This window comes from Malus sylvestris, chromosome 15, assembly GCF_916048215.2.
Source record: "Malus sylvestris chromosome 15, drMalSylv7.2, whole genome shotgun sequence".
Taxonomy (NCBI): domain Eukaryota; kingdom Viridiplantae; phylum Streptophyta; class Magnoliopsida; order Rosales; family Rosaceae; genus Malus; species Malus sylvestris.
The window spans coordinates 29311498-29335669 of NC_062274.1; the positions used below are offsets into that span (position 1 = coordinate 29311498).

A 24172-nucleotide genomic window follows, 5' to 3' on the forward strand; every position below is an offset into this window, starting at 1 on the left:
GAGGTCATCAACAAGATAATCAAGCGCACCTTGGAAACCAGTTTGGACAAGGCCAAAGGCTGTTGGCTAGAACTTGTACCCTATGTTCTTTGATTATATCGAATTTTGTATCGGACTTCAACATGAGAAATTTCATTCTTACTTGCCTTTGGTACAGAGGCAGTTGTCCCAGTTGAGCTTAAGCAAGCAACATATCGAGTTAAGAACTACATGCAAAGTGAAAATGACAAACAACTCACCCTCAATTTGGATATAGTTGAGGAACATAAGGACCAGACTCACTTGAGGAGCATCGCTTACAAGCAGCGTGTCTCCAACTACTATGACTCTCGGGTCAAACCTTTCAAAGTGGGGGACTTGGTATTGAAGAAAAGACTACATTGTGACAAAGTCACGAGCGAAGGCACACTCAGTCCAAATTGGGATTGACCATTTGACGTAGTTGGCATCAGTCGTCCTAGCTCCTACAAACTCAGAAGTTCTGATGGCAAGACCCTTGGCCATCCATAGAATGCTAATTACCTGAAGTACTATTACAAGTAGACTTTCATTATGCAAGTGTTGAGCTATAGTCATTCGACATCTTTTGTAATGAAGGCCATTCGGCACAAACTTAATAAAAAGGTGATTCAGACAACTTGGTCCTAACTTTTTTACATTCCTAGCACTGAAACACTTGGTCTTACACTGACCTAATAAAATCCTAACTCAAAACCTCAACTTAAATGACACCGCATACTCCAGTTCAAAGCTTCAACATGAATGCTTTCAACGTGAAATAAAGTCTAAGTATTTGTTAACAAGACTACGCAAATAAACAAACATCTTCAAAGTGTATTCATTCAATTATACCCATGTCATAAGTTATACCCAAACATGGGATCTATTCGAACATAGCCAAGCATTCATAAATGATAATGCATATACTTGGCACTTAACATCAAAATAAATGGAGCAATGTTGTAAACATCCATAAACAAAAAGCCCTTAAGCACCTAACTTAACAAATGGCATACATACAACAAACTAGTACATGTAGGAAGTGAAAGCATAATGAATCATCTTCGTCTGAGGTCGAACTCTCGATAATATCATGTTGCGTCTTACCTTTATCGTTATCACCGACATCCTCGGCATCTCCGAGACCATCCTCACCCTGCTGAGTCTGCTCATCAGCATTGGTGTCATCCTCTGACTCCTCATCATTACTGGGATCGAGTTCGAGGACGAAAGGGTTCACCCATTCATCGATGTTTTTTCATCTCCTCACGGTACTTGTCGATAATGCCTCCGCCATCATATCGCTCAAGGAAGGCCATCAATTTCCTTTTCTCAAGCCAAATCTCTCGGGTGCAATAGGGCCTGATGACATGGTGGAAAGCCTGGGAACCTAAGAACTCCCGCATGGCAGCTTCTCTCTCAGCTGGAAGACTCTTCTTCAGCTCAGAAACCTCAGAGGCACTATCTCGCTCATTTCTGACCTTTGAAGCCTCGAGGATAGTTACCTCCAACTGCTTTTTGAGCCGTAAGTTCTCATTATTTCGCCTCTTCAACCTCTCTAAGGTTTGGTCCTTGAGCTAGACGACCTTAGTCCAAGCTTTTCTCTTATTCCTGGCGTCATCCATAAGCTGTTTGTTCTCTTGAAACTTCACTTTGTATCACTTGACCTCTCGTAGCCTATCGTCGTACTCAGTCATCACTTACATGACAAGATGATCGTTAATGTCAAAGGAAACTGAAGACGAAGGAAAAAGAAGAGAAAGTAATGAAATGACAAAGTAACACTTACATAAACAAATAGTCTTATCATCTGATCATGATCCGATTCGTTCTCGGCTAGTGGCTAATTGAACTCGTCAACAGTGGCTCAACGCCCTGCAAGGTAATTGTTGACGTACCTAAAGCTATTTGGGTGCATGGCAACCTTCAAGTCTTTATAGGGGACATGATAAGATGATCGTCAATGCCAAAGGAAACTGAAGACGAAGGAAAAAGAAGAGAAAGTAATGAAATGACAAAGTAACACTTACATAAACAAATAGCTTCATCATCTGATCACGATCCGATTCGTTCTCAACTAGTGGCTAATTGAACTCGTCAACAGTGGCTCAACGCCCTACAAGGTAATTGTTGACTTACCTAAAGCTATTTGGGTGCATGGCAACCTTCAAGTCTTTCTAGGGGATGCTACCAGCCTCTTCCTTATACTTCCTCTTACAGCTGGACCTAAGGTTACTGTCTTGGCCAATGTGCTCCATGATTGGAGGAAAGATGAGACCGATGTTAAGAGGATGAGGCAACAGTCGCATTTCCTCCCCTGCAACTATGGCAGCAGCATATCCGATGGCCTCAGCTTCAGCTTTCTTGGGAGGCAGCTATCTTGAGGACCTTATCTTGATACTTAGGCCTAAGGATTGACTTCACCCTATGCTTGCAAGCTCCCTTGTGAAACAAAATGTCATCTACAGGAACTAACATGATTGCTATCCCTTTCTTGGTGATAGTCTCTTATTTCTTGCTCATCTTATCCATTGAACAAAGAAAATCAAAGTAAGGAATACAACTTTGTTTGAAGAAATACAACTTTATAAAATAAAAAATAAAAAAGGGCAAACGTAGGATATGACTTACTTGCTCGTCTCTGGCACTCGGACACTAGGGGCTAGAAACTGTACTTTCAAAACAAAGGTTGTAGCTTGCCCAAGTGTCTATTATCTTTTAACACCCTCAACACCTTCTCTACATCGACAAGCTCTCGTCCAAACAATTTGATGATGCCACGTGTCACTGGATGAAATAAAATGTTAGAAGCAAGAAAAAATCACAACAAATAGCAAAGCATGCGAACAATGGATACATTACAACCTACGGTCTGGAAGTGGGTAAGAACACGTCACTCAGGTGTGGCACCCCTAGCATGCTCCTAATCTTTATAAAGAAAGCACCAACGGTTTTTCCAAGTGCAATATGTCTTTTTCTTACCAAGGATAATACATTATCTCTCGCTTTGACATGCACACTCGGCATAGCCATTGCATGACTTCACCGGATGCATCTTATAGCAACAGTGCCACTGATGGAAGGAACGCTCACCTAATCTACACTTCATCCAAATAATATAAAACTAGACCAAGGTATCCCAAAAACCAGGATTGAGTTGTCCAGACGCATATCCAATCAGAGATAATATCTTTTGCAACCATGGGTGCAAGGGTAGCATCACCCCTAATGTCAATAGTATCTGGGTGTAGAACATGACATGACCATTGGGCGACTCAGTGGGCAATTCTTCACCACACACCAAACGCATTCCTACACTACTGGGTATGCTACATGACTGAGGTCTCAAGCTGCTCTTTAATATCTAACATATCTAAATGGTTCGCCGTGAACTCAGAGCGAAAGATGGGTATGGCATCAAGAGTAACCTTCTCACCCCCATACATGTAAGAGATAGAACTAATATAGGCTAAGGTTACATCCTTAGGCCTACACTCCTCACTTATCCCTTCATCGGAAGCTTTGGGAGAAAGAAGTGGAATGCATGTTCGATGATTGTGAAGGTTATCCAACGTTTCTTCTTCACAAGACTCTAACAAAGGCCCTGAAGACTCAAACATTGTAGGGGAGCCCTCATCATTAGGACCTCCAGGCTCTGACATCTACAACAAACAGAAACAAACTCTATCACTATGTGAAGGATCGAAACCTAAAAGGTTCTTAGGGCATGAGGAAAGCTCAACCAGTTCATCATATTCTTAGCCAAAATGCATAGAAACTAAAAAATTCAACAAGAATGAAAGCATTTGATCTAATCAAGAAGACTACCAACCTGAAAATGGTGTCAAACACTGTCGGAATCCCTTTTAACTAGAGATTACTCTATCTTAAAAAAATCACTACAAAATGAGCAAATGAAAGCAATGTAAGAAGTGGAAGCTCATCCTTCTTATATAGTTCAACATGGCCAAAACAATTCAAACTCAACCCATGAGAAAGCCTCACATGTTAAGCCTTGAGATTTCCACACAAGCTAGGAAAATTCAAAATAATAATAAAAAAACCGAAAATTAATTATTAATTAATTAATCATTAATTACCAATTGATTAACTAATTAATAATTATTTTGATAATTATTAATCAGTTAATTAATTGTTAATTACTAATTAATTAATTATTAGTCAACTAATTAATTGATTAATAATCATTAATTAATTTCACACATAGAATGCAACTACAACATGTAAAAGCTTCACACACTCTTGATCAAGATAGTGTAAAGCAAAATCAATTTATGGTGCCCAACAAAAGCTTCAACACATAAGATGCAACTACATGTAAAAGCTTCACACACTCTTGATCAAGATAGTGTGAATCAAAATCAATTTATGGTGCCCAACGATTAGCTTCAACTATTCAAGGTATTCAATATGTCCATTTCTTCTCCATTCAACAAACAAACAGAAGCATAAACCTCTTTCACATAGTAAATTCAATTTCATATACAATTCAAGTATATTATAAACAAAAGCACAATTAAACAATCAAATCCCAAGTGTTTTGACACCCAAATGAAAGGAGGAGTGTTGGACCTCTGAAGCACAATTAAACAATATGTCTATTTTTGATCCATTCAACAACCAAAAAGCTTCCAAGCTGTTTTTGCAGCTTCAAACTTCACCCACTTTCAAACCTCCTTGGGAAGACCTTCATCTCACCTTTATCGACTGCAGCTAAATAGCCCCAAACCCAAAAACAAAATTATCATTACCTAGCCACCCATGTTTTCTTCCCCGATCTCACCTCAATCTCTCAAACGCGAGATCTTCTTCCCTGACCTACCTTCAACCTCTCAGACTTAGGGATCACCACCGTCATGGCTAGCTAAAATGGGGATGAATTCCTACAGTAACCACTCCTCTTTCGAACCTTAACACCACCCCCAAATTGGCAGCATGTGACAGTTTGAGTTTATCCCCAGCAACATTTTCCCTCTCGGTAGTCTCTGCAGCTTGAGGCTGCAGCAACTACAACAATAAGGGTCTTAAACGAAGGATGGGGAAGAGAATGAAGGCACGGGAAACTGTGACCACCGTGAGCTCAGCCCCTACGAACTCGAGATCTCCACTCCAAATCCCACTTGAGGGTCTGTGCGCGCAAGGACTTGGAAACCACAAATTCTAGCTACCTCGAACTGAACACAGTGGCTTGTTTACGATAGGTGAAGTCGAAAGGGTAGGGGACGGCGTGTTTAGAAGGGACAACCTTAAGCTTGTTTTCTAGAAAGGATAGGCAAAGATGGAAGGTTAGGGTTTCAAACAAAGGCTGGGCCTTAGGCTGGTTTTAAATAAAGGCTGGGCCACTATTCGCTGGGCCTCAAAATCTATGCTGCCAACCCATGACAAAAAAGAAAAAAAGAAAAATAAGGAGCCCAATTAAGAGGGGCATTTAACCGAAGGAAATGAGGGACAGTTACAACCCGTTAGGTCTCTCTTTCCTGGGCTTCACATTTATCATATATATATATATATATATGTGTGTTTAAGGAAATGAGAAATTTTTTTTAAGCCTTTCCTTTCTCAATGACCCGAGAACTTTAGAGGCGCCTCTTACGGCAACCCTCCTCGCTCAGAGACTTGGGAGACGCCTGCTATAAGTTACTACATTTCGGTGCTCAGAAGTTTCGTAATTACACAGTGACTTGGATTTTTTCCAAGTCCTCAATTTAAAAGTTTTCCTCACTCAAGAACTTAGGAGAGAACTGTTTATACCATACTTAACCAATCCCGAAACTACCAAGCACCAGTCAATTTCATACATTCAAGGACCTACTGAGAGGTTTATGCTGAGGCACCCCTGCCAAAACGCCAAGAGTTTCCCTCCAATCAGAAGGCCAATCATAGCACGACACATATCAACGTCAAAATAAAGCTCATAGAGTCCCACATCAACCGCGGACGAAAGCTGAAGACTCTCCTCAACTATAAAAGAAAACCATCCTCCTACAGTTAATTCCTAATGTCATTATTATGCTTAAACTAATCATTAGAACTCACTACTGATGATTATGCTTGAACCTATGTATTGTGTAAACATTTCACTATTAATGAGAACTCCTCTACTCCGTGGACGTAGCCAAACTTAGGGTGAACCACGTACATCTTGTGTTTGCTTCCCTATCTCTATCTTTTTACATATTATCCTCACTAGGTAACCGGAGCAACCGAGCGAATGTCACAAACTTGACACTTTACGTTGTTCAAAAGTTTCACTGATTTTGTGTATCAACAATATTTATAAGTTCATTGAATTCAATGGCTAAGATCTAATATGATCAAATATAACAGTAAAAAAAAAGATCTAACGATCCAAATTTAAATCCCATTGCTAAAGTAATTAATAAAAATTATTTCATGTATTTCATATTTTTTCATAGTGTTCCACGAGTTTCATGTTGTCAGTTTAGTGAGTTTTCAATATTTATTGGAATCTAAATATTTTTAAGTTAAAATGCAATAAAATTAAATTATGACAGTCTACATAATTGTTTTTTTTTTAAGTTACTTTAAGAGAAAAAAAATTATCATAAATTTATTTAATAATATTGGGCTAAAAATTTAACTCAGAAGGATTGGAGATGGTCTTAATAGTTTGTCTACTTTCTCATACATAAAAATCAAGTGTGAAATTAGAGTAATACCTTGTCGAAATGGCTTCGCATGCAACTCTCAATTGTTAGTTTTACCTCTAGCCTCCTTTGGCTGACAACTCTTTCTTTCTCTAATAAAATAATCACCAAAAATTCTAACCCCTAGTTGCGGGTGTTAAATTAGATTAAAAAATTGGAATTAATATTCATTTCTGGGACTTTTTTAAATTGAAATTGGAACAATGTGTTTCTAATGCAATCTAGCAAAAAAGCTAACCTAAATATATTTAAATTGTTGTGAATAATATGTGGATGGCCCACATGAATAGTTTGTTACTATTTATGCATAGTATTTTCACTATTTATTTGTGGAAAATTTGTAAAGTGAATAGTGTTCTCTTTTGTTTATAAAATGAATGAGAGATGAAGAAGGTTGGGTGACATACGGGAGAGATAGGAAGGAAGAAAGGATGAGAGAAAGAGATAGGAAGAGAGAAAAGAGAGGAAGAGGAGAGGAGATAATAGAGAGAGTTATCTTTGTACTCCTATTATTCCAAATTATAATGAAAGCACCACTGCTGCCCCGAGGACGTACTCCAGTCACACTGACTGTAGAGGAACCTTGTAAATTTTGTGTCTTATTTCATTTATTCCACTGCACCCACCGTCGATTTTACAACACGTTATTAGCACGAAAAGCTCTTATGTCCGTGGAAAGCACAACGCCATAAATACGGTGAAGCATTACCTACCTCCCACCTCTGCTAGCCAAAAATTTCACAGAATAAAAGGTATGTCTATTTTCTGTATCTCCCACCACGCCAGAAGCGCCCCGCCGAATTCTGGTGAGAATTGAAATTCATAACTACCTGTAGTAGTCACGAGATAAGAAAACTCGTACCTGACAACTGGTTTCCAGAGATCCAGAAGAATCTTATCAGACTTGGAAACCTAGATCGCGTTGTTTTCGACGGATCTCGAGAACTCCCATGAATACTCGGTTGTCTAAGATGGTGATGGCATGACTGACTCCACACATGCCTCCCTCTCTTGTACCTCCATCAACTCTGTTGTCATCTATGTCCCTATAGTGAAGTTCTTGCTTTGCGACGCCATGTTCTCCCAGCCATGCAAGAACAACGTTAGTCTCTGGTAGCCTTATTGGATTGAATTGGCTCTGTGTGACCTCCACAACAACCCAGATGGCCCTGGGTTTGAGACTAGTACAGACAGACAAATAAGAAAAAGGAATGAGGGATTATGGAATGGTGTTTCAAGCACCGTGTGGAAAAGAATTGGAAAGGTGGAATTTTGGTGTATGATGTTGAGACAAAAGGAGAAAAGGACAAAGGTTTCTGATGATGCATTGCACCATCTAAATAATAAAATTAAAATAAAAAAGGGGAAATGGGGCCATTTTGGAATGGTGTGTAGCATCATGTGAAAAATGAATAAAAGCAAAGTTCTTGAATGGTGCACGGCACCATGTGAAAAAATGAATAAGAAAATAATAAAATAAAATAAAAAGGTAAAGGTTTTTGGATGGTGTTACACCATTTGAAAAGAAAGAAGAAAATATATATATATATATATATATATATATATATATTTATTTATTTATTTATGTGAATTGTGTTGGCTTAAAACACTTTCACAAGTTCTATTTATTTAAAGCAATTTATTTACAGTGGGTAGAATTATAACCCTTTGCTTTAAAGCTTTGATATTTATGTGCATGGTGTTGGTTTAAAGCCCATGTCACAAGTTCTATTTACTTTAAAGCAATTTATTTATCATGGACGGTTTTACCGCCTACTGCTTTAAGTTTTGATTTATGTGAATGGTGCTGAATTAAAGCACTTGTCACAAGCTTTATTTACTTAAATGCTATTTATTTATTATGGCTGGATTTACCGCCTATTGCTTTAATTTATTTATTGTACTTACCTTTTGTTACGATAAGTATATATAGGGCCCAAACTTCCTTGATCAAATCATAACCTGAAGTTTCTTGATCCTCATCATATAAAATGATTGGAAGTTCCATCACGCAAAAAGATCAGGTATGAAGTCCCTTGATCCTGAAGATCAGGACATGAAATTCCTTGATGAGTATCGTAAGTTTGAAGTGTCGCGGTGCCTCAACTTAATTGTAATAAAAGCCATAAGATTCTCAGTCTACAGACTATTTAATAAGGACTAGAAGTTCCTTATATCCATACTCAAAATGGTTTAGCAGAAGCATTTATTAAAAGGATGAAATTGATTACCCGCGCTTTGCTCATGAAAACGAAATTGCCAGTTTTGACATAGGGACATGTCATTTTACATAATTCACTATTAATTTTGGTTGAGACCAATTACCAACCACCGATATTTCTCAGTACAACTCGTGTTTAGGCACCAGCCAAACATTACACATTTACGAGTTTTTGGTTGTGTTATCTATGTGCCTATTGCACTGCCACAACGTACTAAAATGAGGCATCATTGCTGATTGGGCATTGATGTTGATCACCATCTAGCATTCAATATTTGGAACCTTTGACTAGGGATATGTTTACCGCATGGTTTGCGGACTGTCATTTTGATAAGACAATTTTCCCGCCGTTAGGGGGAGAAAATATCATTAAAAAAAATGATGAGAAAAGAGCGTTCCAGAAGAACAAAGAGAATTTGTCTTATGATTCACGAAGCAATCAATGAGAAAATGAAGTAAGAATAATTGAATGATGCAACGAAAGTGATGAAATCATATACACTTGCTGCAAATGTGCCTACAAGAATTGATGTCCCTATTAGACAAAATTATGATGCAGTAAATGATTTATCTGTTGCACGCCTGAAGTGTGGCAAACCCTTAGACTCAAAAGGTTCATTCATTCGAAAGAAGAAGAATATGGCACTACTAAACTATTGCATTCCCGAAGCATAACTGTTGCATGCCACAAGCATGACAGTCGCCACATGGATATACGTTCAGAAAGGACAATCCGTTGACATGGGAATGTTGATGTCTCATGCATGGAGCATGATAGACATATAGGTTCCAATGACTCAACTCCCAGAAGTGGAGATTAAAATACAAGCTCTATAACGCTCTAGAAGAGGTTATGATCCGCATTCTCTAAATTACGACTATCCTGGAAGAGATAGTGTAATGCCCTTGAAGAGGCAATGGATATCTAAAGAAATAAAAAACTTTTATGCATGTGTATGCACATGAGAATATGGGATCACAGATTGATGATAACCAATGGTAATTTTGGTTTTTACATGTAGCTACTAAATTCATCAATGAGTTGTGTTGATATTGAGTCTCGTTCTTTTTCGTCAACAAAATTATTGGCCAAAAATGGAGAAAGGCAATTCCATTACAATTTTGTAAGAACGTGGAAAAATGGATCTATATATTTGAATATAATACAAATAGCCAAAAGATGCTGAAGCAAGGAGGTTACATTAGGCATTTGTAATACAGTGAAATACACTCACATGATATGACACAAGGTATTAAAACCTAAAATTATACTCTTGTAAACAAGTTCATATCTCCATAAGTAAATCCCTCAAGTATACATGGGAGCAAATTGCTCTGTATAAATTTCAAAGGAAAATGTGTCATGAAGTGTAGAAAATCCCCGAAGGATTCAAATTGCTTGAAGTAAGCCCCCGAAGGGTAAAGCATAAATTATGTACTCAATACTAATGGATGGTATAAATTGTTGGAAATGTGCCCTAAAACCAATCATGTGATGATACTTTACGGACATTTCACATGTTAAACTAATCTAGTTTAATATAAAGGGCAAAGATTATTGTTTGAGCCGTCTCATATAAATGTTATATGCTTAAACGATAAAGTCCAAGGAATATGTGATTGGAAGAATGTAATCTAATGAAGTTAGATTCATGAGACCATTCTTTCGTAGACACATCCTAAATGTTCCTGATCATAGGATTGCCAATTGGGCATTGACAGTCCGTCAAGATCGGTACGTGCTATGTCTTCTCTCAGGGAGAGTGACTAGTCTCGAGTCATTGGTGTGTGTGACATCAAGACAAGTACGTAGGTGCTCAGTAGAGAATGAGTTCACTGAACGTGATCAACGAAGAGTTCTCATACTCATGTCACAGGAGAACTCATGTTTGGGATAATGCAAATTAGTCCTTTGACCTGAGGCATCACAGTTGTCTTGTGGTTAAGTCCTTGATCTTTGATTATGTCAAAGTCACCCCATCGGGGTGTCCACGGCATCGTTGGGGTTAAGCCACTTAGTCATGGAGGCAAGTGAATGCGCAACAAGGGATCTCTAACCTTCAAACCGTTTGAGGGAGAATACTCTATGATATGATTTAGAATCTCTGGCCAGAGTATGAATGAGATTTAGAAAAGTCGTTCTAAATCACATTCAATGAAATCATATAAGCACACGAATCACATTGGATAGTAGACATGAATAAATAAACTATCAAACCAAACAATGTGGTCAAGAGTATTAGATTAGAGAAAGACCGTATTGCATTTGTAATCCCAAACTGAATAGGTTTTCTCTACCTCTTCTGATTAGCTTGGGTAACCATGATATGCTGCAAGGTGTCACTCATGGTTTGTGGAAGCCCTAAACGTGTGTAATCACTAAAGGGAGAATTGAAAGTAAGTTTCAATTCACAATCGATTTGAAATGGTTTTAATCGCCCACTGCCTCGCTAAAAGGAACCTAATGGATCTCACACCATAAGAGGTGGAGATTGGAGATTAAACGGAGATGAGTAAGAATGATTAAATGGTTTAATCATTTATTTATGGCAAAGATTAATTAATATGTTAATTAATCAAACGAATAAGTTCGTTAAAGACCTCGGGATAGGTTTTGGACCTTAAGGCCCAATGGGCTTCGAACGTCAAGCCCATTGACTTAAGTTGTATGACAACTTAATGAATAATGATTCACTAAGACCCAAAAGCCCAAACAACACCCCATGGCCGGCCATTTAGAGGAAGGGTAGTGAACTTGCTTTAATTACAAGTTTGCCACTCAAATGAATAAAGGTATAAATATGACTTTATAGCCTTTTATTCATTAGGGTTTCTTTTAGAGAAAAATTGGTGAGAACTTGTCTCTCCATTTTCTCTCTAGGAGGCCGGCCCCTTGGGGGGTGCATCTTGCAATCCCACTACTCCAAGGTCACTCATTTCTTCTCCAATCTCTCCTTGGTGAAGAGACTTAGAGGTTCCCTACTTTGGGAACTTGGAGAAACCTATTCTTCCATCCAAAAATATAGATTTAAGATGCAAGGAATGAAGGCCCTCTCTTTGGGTGATTAGCCTTTGCTTATGCAAAGAGGAATCTACAAAGGTATAATTCTCAACTCACTTTGTTTTGAGTTGATTAATGGTTCACCAATCTACTAGGCTTTGAATTTCTTGGTTAATGTTTTGTTTTTAAGTGCATGCTAGCATGATTCCGCCTTTAATTGTTAATTGCATGCTATATGATGTTGCTTAAATGAACATGTTTTAACAAAATAATCCTTCATAAATTGCCTTAGTAAGTACTATCATTATGATATTATTGCAACATACTAAAATCTCTTGCAAGAGTCAATGACATTAAATTAGAACTCCTGAAGAGTTGATGATATTAAATTGAGACTCCTGAAGAGTCAAGAAAAATTATAAAGTGTTGAGAGAAATATTGTCTCGAGCTGCAGATCGAACAATCTACCAACACGAATCTTATCCATGATGTTAAAGAACCATATGGATTGAAGATTATGAGTTGAATACTCAAATGATGTAGACACTAAGAATGATCATTTATCTTTGTGAGGGTAAAGATAAATTGATATTTGGTCCAGAAGTACCATATCTTAGTGAAGTATATGCTTTATTGTATTTAGCACAATACACTGAATGAAATAAAGCTTATCTATTAATATCTCCCGAGAAATTACAGATATGTACTTACATATGAGTTAAAACAAACAAACAGGATGAAGCCTTCACAAAGGTTGCTCGTGTAAAGCCTCAGTACTCGGAAGTACCCCAGAAGGGAGAGGCACTGGAGATTGATCATGTGGCACCCCAGTACTTGGCAAAACACCAAAAGGGGAAGGCATCGATTGCTTTCGAAATTTAGCAATGAACCTCTGGTGATCACTTTGAATCCGACTTTCGGATTCTTGCAGCTGGTCGAGCTTTCTTTTCATGCTCGTAGAGTAATTATTTGCAAGCACATGTAACACTCTATTCTCGTGCTTGAGCCCTCTAATCTATTGTTTAAGACTTGCCACCTCAACCATCAATGATTCAACTTGGCAAGTTTGAGCAAGTAGACGCTTGCCCATATTAGATACAGAGCCCGCACACTGAACACTGAGAGCCAATGAGCCGACTCATCAGACAATTTTGAAATGATCCTGTTATCCTTTGGAGTAAGAAGATTCCTAGCTACCATAGTTGCGGTTATGTTATTCTTCATCACAGAGTCCCCAACTGTAAGATAACCATTAGAAGATAAGAATGACGTGCGCCATATATTATCCTGACGCTGCTCGTCTATATCACTCCTAAGACTCAAATCTAAGCAAATGTTAGATGGGCACGTCATTTTCAGAAATGATGAAGGAAAAAGGAGGTCAAGTAAAATTTCAGAAGTGTAAGAAGGAGGAAATTTCTACAGGCAGCTACTTTCTGAGCATACTCTTAAACACAATTGATGTCTCTATAAAAAAAGAGGCAACAGAGCCACTCATTCAGAGATCGAAGAGGAACCGTTTTTCGAATTTTAAAAGCCAGATTTTCCTGAATAAAGTTCGTTGGCATTTTCAGACGCAATCTCAGCTTTTTTTGGATATCGCGTGCAACTTTGTCAAAGATCTCTGACAAAGTTGAAAATACGTAAATCTTATTGTTCTAATTACACCATAGTTGCTGACAAGAGTAAAGGCACAACATCACTACCTGCTATTGAAAAATCTCTATATATGTTGATCTCCGTTCTCCATAACAAGGCAGACCTACAAGAATACCTAACTATTCCTCATTTCCGAGAATGCATCTTCAACAAAGCATCTCGAAATACTCAGTTTTCTTTCTCTCCGAGAATACCTCTTCAAAACAAGTCACACCAGAGTAAGAGTATCTCATATCTTCAGGGGCGAGAGTAAGAGTATCTCATATTATGCAATCTCCATGTCCTTTCCTTTGTCCTTGTTCTTACCTGCAAAGACAAGGATAAAGAAAGCAATATGTCGGAACCTCCACTCAAACTCCCGGTAAGGAACCGACTACCTGGAACCTTTCTTGATTGCTTACCTAGTATTGCTCTCGAGTAGCCATCTTCAACTATTGTTGGAGCTGGGTCTCCAGTCACCAAGAAGTGATGAACCATCCAAACGCAAGGGTTGCATTCCACTCCTGCATCAGAGGGCAAATACTGCAAGAGAATATGCCACATATGCATGGGGGAAAACTAGGGAAAATACTACTTAAGCAAGGGGAGCAAGTAAGGCAAGTGAAAATGATACATTGAAGCATGTGGAGACAAGCGCAACAAACACGTGATGATTCATCCCCGACAAAACCGAAGATCACTATCCACGTGAAGCTCCTCATGGTCCAATTTCATTCAAGATCAAACCTCAAAGCCCTTGAAGAAATCACAAGTCCGATTCAAGATCAAGTGTCCACCACCCTTGAATCAAATTCCGCTCCAGATAAAAGGAGTAAATTCAGACCTTTTGGGTAAGTCTAGCAGAAGGCCCACATGAATAGTTAACAACAAGTAAAGCGCCTCTTTCGGCAACTCTCCCCGCTAAGAGACTAAAGCATAATGATCAACGATGAACCTAAATGATTTGAAATCAGGGGAGATACTCATCAGGGGGAGCATTCAAAACAAATCAAGATTTTAAAAATTCAATTGAAGACTTGTGGCTATCCAAGGGGGAGTGTTGTGAACAATATGTGGATGGCCCACATGAATAGTTTGTTACTATTTATGCACAGTATTTTCACTATTCATTTGTGGAAAATTTGTAAAGTGAATAGTGTTCTCTTTTGTTTATAAAATGAATGAGAGATGAAAAAGGTTGGGTGACATACGGGAGAGATAGGAAGGAAGAAAGGATGAGAGAAAGAGAGAGGAAGAGAGAAAAGAGAGGAAGAGGAGAGGAGATAATAGAGAGAGTTATCTTTGTACTCCTATTATTCCAAATTATAATGAAAGCACCACTGATGCCCCGATGACGTACTCCAATCACACTGACTGTAGAGGAATCTCGTAAATTTTGTGTCTTTTTTCATTTATTCCACTGCACCTACCGCCAATTTTACAACATAAATGTGTATATTAATAAATTTAAATAATTTAATGAGAGGCATTTAATAAAATACACATTAATTAATTTAAATTAAAGACACACGAAGGCACTATAATCAATCTAACACCAATTTTGTATTAAATTTCATTATTCTCCAACGATTAAAGTTAAAAAAAAAAAACCCTAAAATAATCACAAAAAATTCTAACCCCTAGTTGCAGGCGTTAATTTAAATTCCAAAATTGGAACTAATATTCATTTCTGAGACTTTTTGAAATTGGAACAATGTATTTCTGATACAATCTAGCAAAAAAAATAGGCCTAGATAAAGGGTGCAAGTTGGAATGGTATGTTGAAAGTAAAATTTTCAAAAACAAACTTTGAATTCCAAAGCCAATATTTTCCGAAAACTTAGAATGAAAATTAAAAGGATTTAAGATAATTGTGAATTTTCGTCTCAAATTGTATTTGAACAGTTCCGAACTTATTCTCACAAAAAAAAAAAAAAAAAAAATTCAGAAATATTTTGATATTTTGTTTTAGTTATTTACTCAAATTATGCATGTTATAATAAACTTTTATAAACCAGAGTTTTCTTACGTTTTTACCCGTAATAACCATTGTTTTTACAAAATCGACCCTAACAATTTTAACTGACAAAACCTAAATCACACATATTCTCCGTCTCTGTCGCTCATCTGCAACTCTCTTTCGCCCTCTCTCCGGCCGACGTCCTGAAGCCCTTCGCCACTCTTCCAACTTCGTATTCATCTCGCGGTACTCTCTCTCTCTCTCTCTCTCTCTCTCTCGTACACACACGGGGCACAGAACTATGAAACTTCAATTGTGCAAAGTTGAAAAAAGATGAAAGATTTAATGTAATAGCATATGTGATTGTTCAATGGAGCTTTAGTTTGCGTTGATCAATTTAATATATATGCATCGCTTGAAAATCTCAAACAAAAAGAATAACAGATTACTTGATTTCTCAAATAAAAAGGAATAAACAAAAAAGCTTCATCCTTGTATTCGAATTCTCTATACATCACTGTTGGTGTTCAATTCTCGTAATTTATACTTAGTATTATGTTAATTACCCTAAAAAAATTGACCTAACATGTCAAGTTTAGATACTTTTTTATATGTCAAGGCTTTTCCCTTTTCGTACCATGTTACTGATTTCGGATGCGGGTTAGGGTAGTTGTCTAGGGCAGTGCCCACTCCATTGCACCTGAGTTCAAATCTCTCTCCGTGTAGATTAGGGTAGTTTAAAGTATCGCGGCATAAAAAATAAAAGTCATAAACAAAAATGGTTGACCCTTGAACTGGTTTGGAATCTAGGGCCTTCGGTTTTTCATTTTCACCCTTTTGAAGCTTTCCCATTTTTACCTGCCAACATGAAGGGTGATTAGTGTAGGGAATTCTCTCTCTCATTATTTTTTTGCACAACTCTTATGGTTCTTTCACTTTTTGTGCACATATCTAAATGTTTGCATGTTAAGGTGGCTGTGTGTTTTTTGGGCAACAGACAATTGTGGAAAAAAGTTGGAAATACACTGTCAAGCTTTGTTTGTTCTAGTTTGTAAGATGACTTATGTCATAGCCTCTGCGGCGTGCGTCCACTGCCTAACTAGCTCTGAATTGATATACATCCCCCTTTGGGAGGGAAAAAAACATAGCACGACTTTGAGCCACATATAAAACATCTGATATTCAAAACATACGAGAAATTCAATTTCCAGTATCATTTCAATGAGTCAAGAGACTCTTCTACCTTTTGATAAATTTGTTACACCTGAGTGGCTGTGTTTGCTGAAACTTTTTCTTATAAGAATTTTTCGGTTGCTTTATAAATATGAACTTTCACAGCCTTTGTACTTCCATATCATTCTTTTTAAATTAGAAAAAACACCACGACAACTATAATTTTTTTTTGTTATAAGAAAAACACTTGAAGAGCTCAGTTGGAGAATGAACGACAAACTCTCTTCTATTTGCTTGTCATGTTCCAATTGATTCTTAGTTGTGAAATTCCTTTGGTGTTACGAAGTAAGTTGATTTTTTCTACAAAGTATTGACTTTGAACTGTTTTTTCCTAAAGTGTGATGTTATCAAGGACCTAAATGTGAAAAGCCCTATCTTTTTTTGGGTATTTCTCTATTCATGTCAAGAAACTATTTCATGTGAAGCATGAAGTTAAACTAACCTTGTTTCTGTTGTTTGTTAATGTTTGTGTATGGGAACATATTTGGCAGTTTCCAATTGATCCTTTGATTTTCTCGTGTGCATTTTCATCAATTACAGTTGTATGCTATTTTATAACATTTTAAGCTTATTAGAGTTCTTTCCACTTTTCTTTTTTTTTTTTTTTTTTTTGTAGATCCTTTCATCTTCATTTCTCATCACAAGCTACTGCTGATACTTATACAGTCGTATAATTAAAAATGGAGCTGACTGCTATTAAAGATGGATTTGATCATGTGACAAAGAAACAAAAGCTGTCAAGCTCTAAAGCTCAAGAAGTGTTCGATCTGATCGACAAAGAAATGAAGCAGACTTTACAAAAGCTACAATCATATAATGGTTGTGAATCTCAGGTTGATTGTAAGTCTTCTCTTGCTGAACTTAAAGTCAAGTTAAAAGATTTAGCTCCACTCAGTCGGTTGGAAAGCACACAGAAGGAACTGAACCTAGCACTTAGCAAGTATCCAAAGATTCTGGAGAAATCCTTCATTCCTGATATATCCAAGGCTTATAGAAACATTGACTTTGATACCCACACAATTAATGAGATTATTGGCAGCCATTTCTATCGGCAGGGCCTATTCGAAGTTGGTGACTGTTTTATAAGTGAGACTGAGGAATCAGAATCTGTGGCTGCTATGAAATCTCAGTTTGAGGAATTGTTTCGGATAGTTGAGGCAATGAAACATCGGAATCTAGAGCCAGCACTGAACTGGGTCGTGACTAACTCTGATAAACTAAAACCAAATGGTTCAGACATATTACTGAAACTTCACAGTCTGCAATTTGTCGAAATAGTAAAGGGAAACAGAGAGAGAGCTCTCCAGTATTCAAAAACTTGTCTTGCTCCTTTTGCTTCCAACTATATGGCTGAAATACAAAAGCTCATGGGGAGTCTTCTGTGGACTGGAAGGCTTGAGTACTCCCCATACTCTCACTTATTATCACCAGCCATTTGGGACAAAGTTAGTGGGGAGCTAACCAGGCAGTTCTGCAATATTCTGGGCCAGTCTTACAAGAGCCCATTGACTTTGACCCTGGCTGCAGGGATTCAGGGCTTGCCACCTCTTCTCAAGTTTATGAATGTAATGGCAGGAAAAAGGCAGGAATGGCAGTCTATGAAGCAGTTACCTGTGCCAGTGGAGTTAAACCAAGAGTTTCAATTCCATTCTATTTTTGTGTGTCCTGTGTCGAAGGAACAGTCGACTGAAGAAAATCCGCCTATGTTAATGTCATGTGGACATGTGCTCTGCAAGCAGTCTATTACGAAGATGTCAAAGAACGGGTCAAAAGCTTTCAAGTGTCCATACTGTCCTTCCGATGTTGATTCAGCACAGTGCAGGCCACTCGTTTTCTGATGTATCTGCAAAAGGAACTAGTTGCAACTGTGTTTCTGCCACACTGGGTTAAGCTTGTAGAAACTAGTCATGCTGTGTCGTGTAGGTAGGATGTGTGGTTATGGTGTCAAAAGCCGGTTTGTTTGGTGTGTTGAAGCATTGTTTGTAAATAGACATTCTTTTTACTGTCTGGCGGTTAAATCAATCAACTTCTCCTGGGATTAATTTGAATGCATGATCATCAGGATCCCCAACACAAGGACATGCTGGCTCATTCTCATGAGTAAGTTCTAATTCTCCTGCTCGGTCATGTAAAGTGTAATTGGCTCCTCAATTAATGGATCTCAAATTCAGGCCGATACTATAAAACCGCGTCGTTTGGGGTAGTGTAGAGTCTATTGCATCTAAACTGACCCAAATCGCCTGCCTGCCGTTAGAAGAATGAGGAGCCTCTTCAATAATTTCTCACTTTTCTCTTATCTGCATCTTTTTTACCAACACATAATAGACTGTAAATTTGTATTTTCAGTAATTTAATCAAGTCAGTTTTCTCAATTTCTTGTCTTAGCAAACAAATTTTAGATAGATCTTTGGATTCTTATATTGTTTGTTGTTCAGGATAGCTAGTGTGTGGCACTTTTCCCTTCTTTCCTCGTTGCCTCCTTGATTTAAGAACGAAAATGATTTCTCCACCCCTGTTAATTTCCGTTCTTTGATTCTCCTTTACTTTATTCAATCCGACAGCCATAAAATAGGGAAGGGTGTGTGAGGAGAGAAAATGGGGGGTGAAAATCATTTCCCATTAAGAAAAGTCTCAATAACCTTGGATTTTCAACTCTTACAAGGGTTCTTCAAAAATATGCCACTCGAAACTCCAGTTCAAAGTCGAAACCGGATTAAGTAATCCTTCACCACCACCACTACACACACTCTCACACGCACGCACACGCACGCACACATGTAATCATGTCATGGTCGTAACATATTTATGCAGAGGTATAGTCTTAAGTCTTAGAGAAGTGGCTTTAGGGATATAATTTGTATACAAGTTGTTGGTGGCGCTTTGAGATAAGCACATTTGAAAAGCAGCAGCAGCAGCAATAAAAAAAGCCGTCACTCATGGAAAAAGTGCTTCCTAAAGAGTGCGAAATTTAAGGAAATGATGAGTTTCCTTTCCCCCTAAAAAGTGCAATAAATAGCTCTCTCCCTGGCCTCTGGCCACAACAGAAGCATTGAAGAACGAAGGGTCTCTGATTCAGAAGCAATCAAAACCCTTTTTCAAGCTCAAGTTACTGTCACCAATCTTCACGCAGATTTAGACTTGTAAAGCGTTTTACAACCTTTTTCATCTTTTTACCTTTTGAACTTTTTATTAACGTGTACAAAATCGAGCGCAGTGGCGTTCTAAGATTCATATAGTCGACTTCACTTAGTGGGAATAAGTTTTGTTGTTGTTGTTGTTGCAACTTTTTACTAATGTGCAACTGAAGTCATGGTATTAGGAGTATTAAGAGTAATCTCGGGTTAATACGATGGAATGCAAGTGGTCCATGAATATAAGCATATGATTCGTTACTTACTAGTTACTTCTTTGAAGGGGACGTTGTGAAATATTATTTCCCTAAATAACTTTGCAAATCATGTGATAGTTTCCTGTTTAAAGGTAAAGATTTGGACAACTCAATGAGCTGTACAAATTTTGTGTTGCGAGTCTCATTCTCTTGATCATCTGGTGATAGGATTGAATTGAATATCAATGATGGATGACGCGTGGATGTGCTTTTAGTGTTTCACTTGGTAGCCGGGAGAATATTTCTGTTTGTTTTGTTGCAACACAATCGTTTCAAAGCGCACAAGGCTGCAATCTGGAAACACTGTGTACACACACACACACAATATATATATATATATATATATATATATATATATATATATATATATATATCTATATATAATTTGTATTAAAGAAACGTGCATGCATGCCTTCCAATTCCAAACAAGTTATTATCACCCCCATTTCATTTGTGACAATCGTGGGATCTCCATTGATTTGGAATGATCTCCCTCTCCTAACGTTCTGATGGATTAAGGAACATGTGCATTCCACCTCTCTCTCTTCCTAATATATATATATATATATATATATATATATATGTATGTATGTATGTATGTATGTATGCATGTAATTTGTATTAAACAAACGTGCATGCATGCTCTCCAATTCCAAACAAGTTATTATCACCACCATTTCATTTGTGACAATCGTGGGATCTCCATTGATTGGGAATGATCCCCCTCTCCTAACGTTCTGATGAATTAAGGGAACATGTCCACCTCTTTTTCCCTTCCTAATTTTTTTTTTTTATTTCTATGTAGATTTTATTTTTATGATACAAGTTATGGAGGTGGATCCAAATACAGCACGTCGGGTGCATTGTAAGACATTCTTACCTATTTGAGCTACATGAAATAATTTGAAAATAATACACTCACACATTAATTGGTATCTCTACTAAATGGGAAGTAATTTCCGCACTCCCTTTTAATCTTCTGCACTCTTATGCTTAATTATATTTCTTGATTCTCTTCTAATAAATTCAGTCTCATAGCTAGAGAAAAATAGAGGAGTGCACGAAGTAAAAAAGAAATGTAGAATTCACTACCCTTACAAAATAGGATAATAAGTTGTGTGACTATTTTTATTGTTTTGTTTTATGACTAATTACCCTTTCCAAAGGCTTCAGTCACCTCGTATGGTCTTTCCCATATGCATCCAAGCTTTCCTACATTCAAATATTTTGTGTTTTTCATAACCTTTTGCAATACCCATTCACCTACGTTGATCTTTCTCGATTTAACCTGTTTGTTGAAGTAAGTGGCAACTTGGTTCTGGTAGTTCGCAAGTTGCAATGCGGCAATCTCTCTTTGTTCCTCAACTAAGTCAAGGTCATGGCCTAGCTGCTGATCGTTCTTGCCACTTTCCACTACTAATGTTCTAATTGTAGGTAGACTGACTTCCGTGGGGATAACCGCTTCAGTGCCATAAGCGAGGGAGAACGGGCTTTCATTGGTTGGCTTCCATTTCGTGGTGTAATTAGCCCACAGTACATTGGGTAGCTCCTCGTGCCATTTTCCTTTGCGTTGTTCCAACTTTTTCTTTAAGCAATCGAAATTCGTTCAATTTGTCTTATCAGCTTGGCCATTGCCTTGGGGGTAACTTGTGGAAGAGAATTGTAATGTGATCCTCTTCTCAGTGCAATAACTTTTAAATTTTCGATTATCGAATTGTGTTCCATTGTCCTTCACTATAGCCGCCATACGAATCTTATTACATCATCTTGTGTAACAAAAATGTACGCTTATGCTTCTACCAATTTAGTGAAATAGTTTGTGGTGAGGGATGAACCTGTTATTCCCAAGTGTCATTGGCTACGGGCTTACGATGTCCATGCCCTACTTTATGAATGGCCAGGGTCCCACGATTGGATTGAGTTCTTCGGAGGGCTGTAAGACAACCAAGGCGTACTTTTGGCATTTATCACACTTCCTTACGTATTGTTCTATGTCCCGAGCCATGTACAGCCAAAAGTAGCCTTGAGTTAATGCTCTATGTGCTAAGCTTTTTCCTCTAGAATGATTACCACACATTCATTTATTCTCTTAGGACCCATTCAGATTGCCTTAGATTAAGCACCTGAGGCAAGGTCCTGAGAAGGACCTTCTGTAGAGCATGTCGCTGATGATTACGTATCTTAATGCTTTTATTCGGAGCTTCCTCACTTCTACCAAATCTTCTAGCTTGATTCCTTTCATCAGGTAGTTTACGACCAACATCACCCAACAATCTTCATCTTCAGCTTGAGCTTGTTTTGTCAACGTGTCACTTCCATGGTTCCAATACTCGGAAAGTATAAACCCTTTACCGCGGTTACCCTTGTTAGGTTCTCTTGCACTGCAGACGTAACGCATGCTAGATGGCCCATTTTTTTGTTCATTTCCCTAGGTACCTGCTTATGTTCGAAATACTTGAATCTGTTCGCCAGCCTTTTAGCCAGCTCTTGATATGTCTCCATCCTTACATTTAGTTGTGTACTTTTCATTTGTTTGGCCAACGATGAGTTGTGAATCAATGTGCACGGTAATGCGGCTTATCTTTAATTGTTTCACAAGTTCGAGGCCCAATATCAGGGCCTCATATTCCGCCACATTGTTTGATGCTGGAAAATCTAATTGAACTGAACACTTCAGGTCTACCCCCTCAAAGGAAATTAAAATGACCCATCTACATACAGCTTCCTCTTAGTTTTACTGGGGTCGACTTCTGCAATTTCCTTGCATTCACCCTGCAAACTTTCATGAGGATAACACTCTACAAGGAATTCAGCAATTACCTAACATTTGGCTGCACTCTGAGGTCAGTATTTTATGTCGACAAACTAAGTTCGATGGCCCTCTTTGTAATTCTTGTCGATAAGTTTTGTTCGGATAAAATAGCCCTGATCAGTCGATTGATTAACATAACAATGGTGTGTGTCTAGAAGTATTGATGGAGCTTTTTCTTTATGGTTACTAAGGCCAACACCAATTCCTCAGTGGGTAAATACCTCTTTTTCTGCATTAGTTAAACTTTTGCTCACATAAAAATGGGTTGCTGAATCGCGCCTTATTCTCTGAACAGCACAACACTCACCATCCCATCGCTTGTGGCCAAATACAAGCACAATGCCTCCCCTTGCTTAGGAATAGTCAACACCAACGGGCTTGTGAGATACTTCTTCAATTGTTCGAAAGCCTCTCTTTGCTTATGCCCCCGCACGTCTCTTTTCCTAAAGGCTTGCATCCATTTGATGATCGTGAGATGAAACAGCTAAGAGCCATGATTTGCCTGTTTAACACTTGAATGTCTCTAGGCCACTTAGGACGTATTCTCTAGTCAGGGGTTTCAATTGCATACCTTGTTCTCTGACCCCTCTCCCTACTTATGGAATTTTGATACTTGGATAGCAAGTACCACGACATGCCCCTCGCCCTCTCTTCCTTAGTGGTCTTCGGTAGTGGAGGTAGTTATTTGCCTCCTTCTACCTTTTCCCGACCTCTCCGTGCAATGTCAAACATGTTCTCTTTCCCATGTGCGAGTGAGAAGTCACGGCACACGAATGGTTAGCATGTTTCTTGTGGGATTTTCTCTTTAGTCTAACCATCATAAGCTTGTCTTACGTAACACTATCTCTTTGGATGATTGATATTGACCCATGAGTTGAAACAGGATTTTATCCCTCCACACATATCTAGTGCTAAATTCCCTTTTCATAAAATCAATCACTTGGTGTAAAAAAATAAAATAAAATAAAAAAAAACAAACAAATTGTTCATAGCAATTGAACAATGGTTAGGCTTAATCATAACCCCTCCACTCCAAATTCTTAGGCAAGAACTTATAAAAAAAAATAATAATCCAATAAAAAAGTCCATAAATTTTCTAATTTTAAAAGAGCTGATAAAGCCACCCACATATAATATTTTCTCACCCACACATTAATAAAAACTTTAAAACCCCTATTTAAAACTAATTTAATATATTTCTGGAACAAACAAAAAAAATAAAAACAAACA

At 37.9% G+C, this 24172-nt stretch overlaps 1 protein-coding gene and 1 long non-coding RNA gene across 5 annotated transcripts; one reads left to right on the forward strand and one right to left on the reverse strand.

Annotated features, from left to right (window-relative positions):
* Positions 1–814: 814 nt before the first annotated feature.
* LOC126601849 (uncharacterized) lies at positions 815–7947 on the reverse strand. Of its 3 annotated transcripts, none has more exons than XR_007615835.1 (3): positions 7552–7947; positions 1790–2787; positions 815–1699 (listed from the first exon to the last, which is right to left on the reverse strand). It is a non-coding gene; the product is annotated as an uncharacterized LOC126601849 (long non-coding RNA). The 3 variants fall into 3 exon arrangements; XR_007615834.1 differs by lacking the exon at positions 7552–7947 and adding an exon at positions 3833–4029; XR_007615832.1 differs by lacking the exon at positions 7552–7947 and having other exon boundaries at positions 1790–4029.
* A 7642-nt stretch (positions 7948–15589) lies between these two features.
* Positions 15590–19114, forward strand: LOC126605730 (protein RMD5 homolog). 2 transcript variants are annotated; one of them, XM_050273168.1, is made up of 2 exons: positions 15590–15755; positions 17359–19114. In XM_050273168.1, exon 2 carries the CDS (start codon positions 17423–17425, stop codon positions 18578–18580), a length of 1158 nt encoding a protein of 385 aa, XP_050129125.1. In that variant the 5' UTR covers positions 15590–15755; positions 17359–17422; the 3' UTR covers positions 18581–19114. The 2 variants fall into 2 exon arrangements, with proteins under 2 accessions (XP_050129125.1, XP_050129126.1); XM_050273169.1 differs by having other exon boundaries at positions 15616–15755; positions 17409–19114.
* The last annotated feature ends 5058 nt before the right edge of the window (positions 19115–24172 follow it).